At 42.3% G+C, this 11,902-nt stretch overlaps 1 protein-coding gene across 1 annotated transcript; it reads left to right on the forward strand.

Annotated features, from left to right (window-relative positions):
* Positions 1 to 521: 521 nt before the first annotated feature.
* On the forward strand, positions 522 to 11,902 carry golga7bb (golgin A7 family, member Bb). The gene is made up of 5 exons (XM_079559651.1): positions 522 to 714; positions 4,493 to 4,618; positions 5,341 to 5,493; positions 9,069 to 9,170; positions 9,603 to 11,902. The coding sequence occupies exons 1-5, from the start codon at positions 703 to 705 to the stop codon at positions 9,690 to 9,692; spliced, it is 483 nt and encodes a 160-aa protein (XP_079415777.1). The 5' UTR covers positions 522 to 702; the 3' UTR covers positions 9,693 to 11,902.

An 11,902-nucleotide genomic window follows, 5' to 3' on the forward strand; every position in this document is an offset into this window, starting at 1 on the left:
GTGGAGGGAAATAAAAGTGTCGCCCAAAAATAGACTCATAATCGCTATGTTCTTCTTCTATTGTGCTTCAAACACATCTCTCCATTCTTTGGGTGTAGGATGCTGGCTATGCTGCCGAACTAAGTCGAACTGGTACATTTTTAACCCGGGGAGAGATTTGCCGTCATCAAGTGTAGCAAAATGGCTGTAGTGCCTGAGTGGACTCTAATAAAAGTTTCATACTGGTCCATTAAAGATATAGAGGGATGAATCTCCATCCTTCCAGAGGACCCTGAATTTTGGATGTGCATGCACTTTAGAGTATGTATTATGGAGGAGCAATCTATTGTTTGGTCTCTTTCTACTGTGGATAGTGTAATTGTATCTACATTTGTCTTTAAGCATTGAATAGCAAACGTTTGAAATATTATTATGACCTGCAGCTGGAAATCAAAGCCACGAAATGATTCACCTCTTTAGTGTTATTAGAAATTCAAAAAAATCATTTGCATTCGCTGCTGCCGTACACGCGCGCGCTCACTCGCTCGCTCGCTCGCTCCTCACGCGTCTCTCGGTTTCCGCTTGGCTCCAGTCTCGAGAGCGCTGTCCCACACTGCACGCCGCTACACGAGGCGAGTTGGCAGCAGCAGCAGCGGGCAGAGGTGGTCGTGGTCTCCCCGGGACAACAGCTGGAAGGACGCACGGACGGACCCTCGCGGCAACATGGCGACAGAGGTGAGATCTGCTTTGATGAGTCTTGAACATCTGCGGGGGAAAAAGAGACTTGTTTGTGTCTTGGACGCCCTATCGCTGGGCTGTTGTTGCACCATGCTTGTTGTTTATATATAGTCGATGGAGTCTATGTCATCTTATTAAAAAACACAATTTACGGCAGCACTCAGGGAATAATAGCCTATATTTTGTTGCCTCTTAGCATTCGTGTATTTTTCTCTGTTTTTGCATTGAGGAACTTCAGATCATCATCAACTCTAACGCACCATCCGCAAAGTTGTCGTGCTATAATCTGTCGCCTATTTAAGTTATTTAGAGACAAGACTTCCATGAAACGTACTGAGGAGTGGATCATCAAATTGGTGTTGGAGTCAGTCAGCACCATGGACAGAGACTGTGTCTGTCATTGCTTGTGATTGAAATGACAAGCCATGTTATTGCCAGATTTCGTTAATGTATCAGAGGATAATTCCATTTAAAAGTGCTATATTCTTACTATTTGACATCCGTGGGTGAGGGAGGCATACTGTACAATGAGTATTCCAGACAGCCCCTTTACAATACACCGGTGACTCCACATGTATTTTTAGCCACAGAAGTGCCTTGATAACACTTCCTCCTCCTCCTTACCTTGTGCCCTTGATAATATCTGCACCGAAGACATGATCTGCCTTCATTACCATGTTAATGACCAGGCCAGGGAGCGCTGCTGCACTGCAAAGTTCAAATTGGCAGTGGTGCATCATTATTTTTTAACCTGAATGCAAAGCGCTCCTCTGCTAAGGGAATGCCAGCTGTTTCGCAAACACACTTTCAGCTCTTGTTCAGCCATATACTCATTTTCTAATTATTGTGTTTTCATTTACTACATTCAGCAAAGACAGCAGAAATGCTTTAGGCTTTGAGATAGTTCTCGAGACATTGTACAACAAGTGATTATGGGAAAGCAAATGTAGTTATGACTGCATTCTGATGGCAGCTTCTCCTGGATGCATCTACTGACTTACTTTGTTGGAGTATTGAAATATATCTACCAGTTTTATTCATAAAAGTGCACGGGAATAAGACACATTAGACATATTAATTCATAGTCCCCAAATGCTGAACAGAACAGCTGTTGAATGCATTTTGCTCTTACACAGGTGACAAACAGTTGGTTAAAATCCCTGGCCACTCCCTCTTTAAACAAGCGCATAAGCCATTCATATTCCCCGGCTGGCTCCAAGCGTTCCTGATCCCTGACATATTTAAAGCTAACAGGCTGCAGCAGTCTGTAGTCATCATTGGCTGGACTCAGAGCTGAGCGCCACAATTTACTTCCTGTTGGAGCCCTATCCATCCACCTCTCTCTCTCTCTCGCTCTCTGCCCCTCTTCTCCTGTCTCCTCGTATTATCTCAAAAATAATTCCACTGCATTCACAATATGCACTGTCAGCAAGTGACAGAGCTAAGTGAGCAGCCTACAATCTGCGCATTGTGTAATATTCTGGATTTGCTATGTCCGCTCCTGCCAGCGCAGAGCCCAGTCCGAGCCAGGAGTGATGTGTTGAAGCAAAGTAATCAACATAAAACGGCATCTTACTCCAACCACATTCCCTTTCTGCACTCACCGAGTTCTCCCTCAGCTTCACGGACAGTTGACAGTTCTGTTCACACTGACTAAACCTTAAAGATTTACAGGCCTTTGGCATGCCTTTTTGATTGAAAAAATGAAGAATTGTTCTCTTTATGGCCAAAAGGAATAAAAGAGGGCTAAGAATATGAGAAATACTGAACGAGCAATCAGTAGAATAAACATATCTAACAGTGGGGGCAGTGGAGCAACCTGTGGTGCTTAGCATGTCCACTGAGGTTCAGTGCAGTGATCCCCTGGCCCTGTGTCCCTGGAGGCCTACAGTAACCAACATGCACAGTGTTTATATTCGTATCATAGCAGTTTTACACAGTTGTGTTATAGCCTCTGTTGATTACTGCTGGGGCTGCCTGCTCACTTTTATTGGTTGCAGTATGCTTTCACAAATTGTGCACTTGGCACAGATTCAAAGTGGAGTGGGCGGCAGGCAGACAGAATGCCACAGTATAGGGCTCCCTAATAGTCTCCTGCATGTTCATCAGTGTGACTTAAACATGACTGTTCTATATTTGGAGACAGAAACAGACTAGATCGAGGAGTGATATCAGACAGGGCAGAAAACATAAGCACTGAGAGAGTATCTCCCTCGCAAGGACTTTGACCATAAGAGAGCTTTCTGTGGTAGCTGCTGAAGGCTGCTCAGATATATTAAGCAAAGAAAAAAAAAAAAAAAAAAAAAAAAATATATATATATATATATATATATATATATATATATATATATATATATATATATATATATAATGATAATAATTAAAGGAGGTGAGTCCTACGTTGGGCTGCGTGCTTAGACTTTTAACACCACAATTGTGTGAGCCATGTCTGTTGAGTCCAAGTTTATGAAATGTAAAGACGATGTTTTTAGTTTTTGGGTGTTTCCCTCCTGGCTGCTTTGCTGAGCAATGACCGAGTGGGTCAATAGACCCATATGTGCCAGGACGTCCTGCTGGGCTGAACGCAGTCCATGTTACAGTTAAAGAAAGGCTGACGAGTTACGCTTCCATTGAACCAAACCCGTGTCGCCTGCCTCTGGGTTCTCCACAAGCTCCTATTGGGTGATGATAATGGTCTATACTTCTACTCTGTGCACCGTACACAGATTATTGCAGAGCTGTGGTGGGGGGTGAGTGCACTAGTGATTACATGGAGGTTTACAATAGGTTCCTCTCGAGGGCCAGGATGAATGAGAGTGTGTCTGTGGCATGAGTGTGGGACAATGGATGGAAATTAGCCCGTGGTTGCAATCTGGTGTTGATTAACATGCACTGTCCTGACTAAATTATCCCAAATAAAACAAGCTTTGGTCGGGAGTGTAAGAACGAGTGATTCACATCACACATGAAAGAAATCATGTTTAAAGGCCAGTTACTTATGATGTTTTTGGATTCTAACTGTGTCCCACGTCACTTTTGATTGTTTCTCAGTCTACAGACCTCAAAGCTGCCAACACTTCAAAGAAACTGAATGTAATGCTTCTCAATAATATAAGACTCTATTTATCTCACAGTGGATGAAATTCAAATTCTTTACAATAGGATCTTTCAATGTCATCTTAGCCATAATGAATGTTTTTAACAAAAGGCCTATTTTAGGCACTATCAGATCTGAACTGACAGGACACAATTGAAAGAAGCTGTCTGCAGCTCTCTGCTCTCTCTGTTCCCAAACACTGCATCTCTAATTATGGTCATCTTGAGACTAGTCATTTAGCTCAGCAGGGGGCAGTTTACTCTGGCCCACCTCCTCTTCATTGTATCCCTGGGGGGGATGAGTGTGAAACATAGGACTCAGGACCACTGCTTATAGAGGGAATGAGCCTGCTAGTTCTTTAATGCACTGTTAAGGTTTCATCATAATAACAGTGTCAGCAATGAAGCCGCAAGAGGCCTAGTGCACCCATAACATTATGACCACCAGCAGATGAAGTGAATAGAACATATTCTACGTGTTATGGACTGTAAGGATTGTATGATTTTGAATGAGATCATAGTGGAGGAATGTGTTTGTGATGTCTCCTAGTTTTAGTCTGCTTGGTGCCAGCCAGATGCAAACACTGCCACGCTGGAAAACAGATATTATGCTTTGTTTCTAACCTTCAATAAGGATACAGAACTATTTTGTGCTTCCCCTCTCTCTACCCCCACACAGATCCATAACCTGCAGGAGCTGAGGCACAGTGCGTCTCTGGCCACAAAGGTTTTCATACAGAGAGACTACAGCGAGGGAACACTGTGCCGCTTCCAGTCCAAGTTCCCGTCTGAGCTTGACAACAGGGTGAGTGTGTGGTCAAAAGCATGTACCCCAAACCATATATTAAATAAATTACTCCACAGGAGACATTACAATGATAAATGCGACTTTGTATTTTACATTTGACGTCTTTAGTCATAAGTCTTGCTATTATCCCCAAAATGGTTAAACTAAAGCTTTGTTCAGTGTGCAAAGGGGAAAAATGAATCTGGACATAAAAATGCTTTTGCTTTACACTTCACATTTACTTTGGCTTCTGCAACAGAAATATGTGATATGCCCCATTAAGGTTGTTATATTAGCATTAGTGAGTGATGGGGAGGGGGATTTTCAGGAGACTGTAGGAGTCTGAGTCAGTTGGGAGGCATGCAGGTCTCACACACTGAGGGAGCCCCTTCACAGCATTACCCACTATTTAAACAGCATTGCCCCTGTTTTACCACCAGGTCTATAACAGAGCTAAATCAGACCTGAACTTAGACTGAACTCACTCTAAACTTGGTCTGAAACAGCTCTCAAATTGGACTAAATTGGTTCTAAACTACGCCTGAATGTGAATCTAAACTAGGGCTAAATCTGCTCTAAAATAATGCTAAACAATTGCTAAAGAGAAATGTTTTTTAAAATATAACAAAGACTGAAACCCGAATATCATCCGCACCAAATGGTGTTGAATCTCATGGCACAAAAGTCAGCAGACATTTAATCACGGTTTTATTATCTTTATGTGCTTGTGCTGTAAGTAGATCGAGCGGAGTTTGCTGGAGGAGACCGTGAAGACGCTGAACTCTTACTACGCAGAGGCTGAGAAAATCGGAGGGCAGTCATACATGGAGGGATGTCTGGCCTGTGCAACGGCCTATTTCGTTTTCCTGTGCATGGAAACAAGATATGAGAAGGTACAGGGGAGATAATATGTTTGACTTTTGGCTGGTAGCTTGGTTTTGATGTCATAGTAAATAATACTCACCCATTCTTATGTGTATTTTATGACATTTGGTTAACTCACTAAAAACTCTTTGTATTGATAGTGTCATAAAGCTCCTTGTCTCCTTCACAGTGATGTGCAGTCCAAATATGGTCATTACCTTTGTGGAAGATATCAACTGTGAATGTCTGTGGGGGGTTAAGACATTCAGAAAATTGTCAAAGCCAAGACTTTAATCTACGACACTGAGGACAGAATAGTGTTCAGCCACAGCTGCATCAGCCACAGCTGCTTTTTTAAGCTTTTTACCAAATAACAATGGTCATATGGCATCAAAAAATGCCTCAAGCTGTGCTTTGGATCATCATCTTTGAATCTTTCATGACAGTTATTCTAAGTGCTGTGACATCTGCTCATGCAGTGCTCCTCCAATTTACCCAAAGTTTTTTTGTCTTTACCTCCCACCCAGCTTATGCTCCGCAATAAGTTCAGCTCTCCTCCGCAGAGAAAACCGACAAACAAAAACCTCCCTTGGAGCTTGACTGATGGCGAAGCAACATGTGGCAGCCTGTTCTAAAACTAGCACTGATGTCCGACAGTAGCTACATCCATGCAGAGCCAAAAGGCCGTGGTGTTTGTTTTGATGTTTCCTTCAGATCTTAAAAGGAATAGGCCACCATTGTTCCATACTGAGATATGTTCTTACCTCAGCTTAGACGAGTTGATGCGTGTCTGTCTGGTCTTTGTGTGTGCGCTCAGTCACGCAAATGTTGTTAGCATTTAGCCACTCCCAGCACAGGCATAGCTCCAAAATGGGGTGAAGTTAGAAGCTACCGAGCTGTTCCACGTTTTCCCTATTTAAACACAGTTACGTGAAAAGTTACACAATCCAAGTATAGTTACACAAAATGTAAAAATGACAATTTTCTAAGCGGATAAAAAGGGGAACTATATTGTAAGGCGTAATAACACGTTTGGAGCATTTCGACGTCCATGCAGTTAAGTCGAAGTGCTCCTAATATTAGGTAAGATCATTTCTCAGTATGTGAAAATGGTGGCCAAGTCCAATAAAGCAACAGGAGATTTTCAGCTCTTGTCCAACTAGAATCTATGGCGACGTCTTGACTAAGCAGCTTTAGATCAATATATTTTATTTTCTAACTAAAGCATGATACAACCACTTGAAATAATGTGACACCAAAGAAATGTTCATATATTTTTAATGTTGGATGGGCTCAAGCTGATTTGAAAAATAACAATGCTTTAAATAAGCATTTGACGTATACACTTTGCAAATAGGTTCCTCCAGTGCGTCATAATGGGAGACTATGCAATAGGGCATAGTTTCCCATAATGACAGCTTTGTCTTCCTAATGATTAAATATCTCGGAGTCTCGGTGGAAAACGCATCATGTGAACCTTTTGCATCAAGTCCAAATATAACAGCTCTTCATCAGCAGTGCAGCCTGTTTATCTCAGTGAGTGTTACTGAAGCCGTTCCAGGCCATAACTTGTGCATTAAATGTGCCCTTTAGAGGGGCATACGCGCGGGAACAACCTTTGATATTTGCAGTTTAGACGAAAGCTACTTCATCTACACAACACTATTGGGTTCCCTAAATGTATTTGGACTGAGTGAGGAAACTGGAGCCGCACAGAGAAAGTGAGCGGGGCCGTCTTACACAGAAAAGCCTGTCGCTAATGGAGTTCAACTTCATTGCCCTGCGAGGACTGTGGCCACTTGTTAGCTGTCATAAGAGACTCCAGAGATTGGCATTTAAATCAACATGGAGAAATACCTGCAGCTCTGCATATTTCAGATACATCTGTATTATTCCTGCACAATAAATCACTATCAAAGTTCAATTACATATGAATGGACACGATTTGCAAATCTCGAATACTGCACTCGCCCAGGTTAATTACAGGGTCACCTCACGTTTGCAAACAACAAAATAACCTGTCACAATTGGACCAAATATATTAATTACATGCATACCTTTAAATTGGTAACCTTCTCTCCAATAGTTTTGTCGTTGATCATTTCTTTGTCTTTGTCAAAACACAGAAAGGATATTCAACTCCTCTAATGTTGTTACAAAATGTTGTCTATAGCACTTTTTGTGAAGAACTTGATGGCAGTCCTTTTTAGATACTTCCATTGTTTGTCTCTATCCTCATCTTTGTCTGCCCGATCACATCTCGTCCTGTATCTTGTTTAACATTTCTTTACTGGAGCGCAAAGCGGCTGAAGGAGAGTCCAAAGGTGCGCTGTAACAGTGTTTGAAGCTGTGCAGAACTGTCCTTCTCTAAACTGCTTTCATGTCCTCGGCTGGGTATCGCTCCACTTAACGCACATTCGGCTACATATTGTTTACCGTCATAGCTCTAGGGCGTTCTGACTGATGGAGATCAAAAACAGCAGCCACCCAAGTGGAGGTCGCACAGTCCAACTGATAAAAAGGCCACACACGGCTAACAGGATTCTTAAGGACCTGATCGCTTCTGGCTTTGCCGTCACATTCTGCACCTGTGCACATAATATGACTAAAGCAGCTGCTGTCAGTAGTTTCTAGTTGCCGATTTGCAAGAGGGGAAGTCTCTGCATGATATTTTTCAATTATGTCAATCACAGGTCTTCAGTGTTCCCTCTTTCATAGTGGTGTATTTTTTTAATAGGGGGTTTAATTAAACATGTCAAACCTCCCGATACTCCGAAAACAATGGACAAAATCAGACGGAATATAGCTATATTCCGCCTTACATGGAGAGCACTTTGAATCCTCGGTGTGCATAAAGCTTAGCGAGGCATGTGCAGCAGATTGACATGGTTAGACAGATTTCAGAACAGGCATGGCACATCCGCTTCAGGTGTCCACAGAGGCATTCACGGAGCTGAATAAACTGTGCTAATGAAGCCACTTTGATAATAGGGGTAGTTCTTGCATGGCTGATCATCAGTCGTCAGCCTGACCTGGTGTAAACAAGAAACAGGCCAAGTGCTATGCTTCTTTGCTTTTCTTTAAACACTGTTTTGTACCAGCATGTTGTACGTTACTCCTGGCACTAACACTTTATATTCAACTACTGAACTACTGAATAGAGTCCTCGAGCTATACCCAGCCTGAATGAACCTCTGAGATTTGTAGGACAGCTCAGCGTGAAGGGGGTTGAAGAACAAGGAGAGATGTTCAGCAAATAGTCAGAGCCATCTGTGAAGAAGCCCTAAATACAAGACCATAGGCTGCACAGATTTGTGTCTTTTATTAACTACGTGTTTTCAGGTGATGAGACTTTTTTAAGGAGTAGATATTTGCATTTCCTCTCTGTTGTTGTGTACAGTAGCGACGGCAAACCTTATATATTCCTGGTGCTTATGTGTCTAAGCTCCTGGAACGTCTTGTCCACATTATGTAATGCTTGGCTTCATACTGAGTGTGTTTAGATATTGTTATCAGGTCTCCAGTGATTCTAATCAAATGTGGATTATGTGAAGATGCACCTCTGACTCTGCCTAAGCCCTGTCTGCCTCCTCCTCTGTGCCAGGTGCTGAAGAAGATATCAGGCTACATCCAGGAGCAGAATGAGAAGATCTATGCTCCCAGAGGCCTACTCCTCACAGACCCCTTAGAGAGAGGAATGCGCGTTGTATCCTTCACATGTCTGCCTCTGTTACATGTCCTAAACTATTTAATGCATGAGGGAACCATGAGGGCAAAGGTAACAGTGGAAACCAGCTAGCAATAATATGAATAAATTAGCATATAAAGAGCAGTTTTGTGTAGCACTTCATTGCTCAGTCATTATTAGCTGGAGTAAACCTGAAGAATGGCAGTGCCATTTTATTTTTTTCCTTGTCTTTGGCTTTATAATGTGTTCTTTATTGTATTGTGTGACTCAACTCTAAGAAAATTAAAGTATTTCAAATTGCTTGCTCCACCCTGGGATACAGAGGAGACCCAGATTGTGTCCAGCAGACCATCACATTGCATGGGCCTGCTTTGGCTCAGTGCAGGAGCCACCTTATTAATGCTTCATGACTTCATGGAAGTGCACTTGTTCCTTCACTCGTGCCCTCAGTTGGAGATTAGTGTGTATGAGGACCGTGGCTCCAGCAGCTCCAGTCCCAGCAGCAGCAGCATGTCTTCAGCCTGCAGTACCGCTCGGTGACTGGAGGGGCAGCGCCAGGCGTACGGGTATCAGCACAGAGGCAGCGGGACACTCACCAGCATCCGAATGCTCAAACATGAGAGCACCCGGTTCTGAAAGCAGGGGGAAACTACTAGATCTGTTCCTCTGCTACAGGCCTGCGGTCTAAGCACAAGCACAACAGAGCCCAGGGCAGCACAGCTACGACTGCTCTGTCACTGCATCCTTTTTCCATCACATTTTCTTCCATGATTCAGAGCTGATTTGAGCTGACGCAGCAGTCCTCATTAGCAGCTAGAGCTCATTGTTTAACTGGGGTCACTGTCAGAAATGGGTGTCCTTCGGGAGGAAAAGCAGCCGCCTCCTGAGAGAGCCAGTGCTCCCTGCTCTCACAGAATGACTGCATTCATGTGAGGTGGCCGGGGTCAAGCTGCTCTGAATGCTGGCAAATTGGTCCTTCTGTTGGAAGACTCTGTAGTAGGCTATGCTCTGTTCACATGCTCTTGGCTGCAGAATCAAACACACAAAGCAGAGCACCTTGGATTATTTACCCTGTTCATTCCCAGCAATAGAATATCAGTGATCCACATCACAGCTGCAGGCTGTGCACTCTCACTGTGTGCACATTCTTCTCTGCTGTATGCTTCACATGCTCGCGCGCACAAGTGAGTGACACATGGATTTCAAAACTGTAGCTGCCAGCCTTTAAAAAAGAGTTTCACAGGTATTTTATTATCCAGGAATGAGCTGTTATATTGCATTGCATTGACAGCATTGACCTGAAACAAAGTAGGAAACATCTTCAGTTTTGTATCCAGTTTGACATTTCACCTGATGGAAATATTGAGTTAAATTTTCACTGTGCAAAGAAAACACCATCACTGTTATTTTTACACAGTTAGTGCCCCCTCTAGTGCCAGCCAAGGATGAGTGAGAAATACACACAGTATTATTTTAGCTTTGCAATAATCATTAAAAACAGTATGCATTTATTCACTCATTGCTTTATGCTTCAACTAAAATAACCTGGCAGTTATTCTAGAAATACATCTTGATTCATGAATGTCTAAAAGGAGTAGTAATTCAGGACTTTATCATTTTGCCCATGTCTTGTTCTAGCCTGTGCACTCACTGCAGCAGCAATAAAGCAGAAGCAGCACCTTGGCTTCACCCGTGTCGGTAACCCATCCACGGGGACGTCATTAGACTGGTTTTTGCTTGATTCTTCAGCAAAAAATATTTTTGGCAGCAGTTGGGTCTGTTGTTCTTGTGCTACTGCCTCTCCTGCAACAAATGCCATCATGTTTTGTCCCTGTGCAGATACTCAACCTGGGGCTGATTAACTGTTTCATATAATGGACTGTAAAATTGTAAAAATATTTGTAATATTACTTTATTTTAAATAGTGTTTATTTTCAAATGTCACTTTTTAGCACTAACACATTTTGTACTTTCTATAACCAGCATATATAGCGGTATAACAGCATTGACGTCGGGAGCTGTTGGCTGCTGTATCCTATTTTTGTTTGTCCACAGTTTATATCAATGAGATAATGTATGCAGAGGAGACAACATGGATACTCAAGGGGAAAGTTTAAGTGTGCCAAATACTGACTGTGAAGAGCTGTAGCAAGTCCAATTTGGAGCACCTCTTTGGATTCATGAAGACGTGCGTTTATGTAGAGCCGGAGAAACTTTTTTGAGTAAGTAAAACGTGAAAGTATTTCACTTGCCCTATTTGTATGTGCCATATTTCTTACACTGCCTGGTTAACATGTGCTGGATGTTAAATTGTGATAAGAACGGTAAATAATGTCTTCCTAAAAGCAGGTAAGATGAGTTTTGTTGTCGTGCTCCTCGGTCGCGTTGTGCTCTTCCTCTGCCTGAGATGGAATCAGCAATGAAGTTCACTGTTGCATGATCTAAGTGTACATTTCTGACAGCATAATCTGACGAGAAATGATGTTGTTTAGTAAGACTGCAATTTAGGTTTATGTCTTTAAATATATATATTTTTAAGTTTACAAAATTAGCAAGTTCATTTGTCTTCTATATTTATTGTCTGACAAAGCAGATGAAGCCAATAAAATGTTTTTGTTTGTACATGTATTTTATTTTCTTGCCGAAAGAAACAAATTCAATCCATTCTATGCTGTTATCGAGAGTTTGTGCGAGCTTATCAACACAAGGAGATTCAGTCACTGATGTAATGTCTCTCTAAAAGTGTGAAA

The sequence above is a fragment of the Gobius niger genome, assembly GCF_951799975.1.
Source record: "Gobius niger genome assembly, chromosome: 7".
Lineage (NCBI taxonomy): Eukaryota > Metazoa > Chordata > Actinopteri > Gobiiformes > Gobiidae > Gobius > Gobius niger.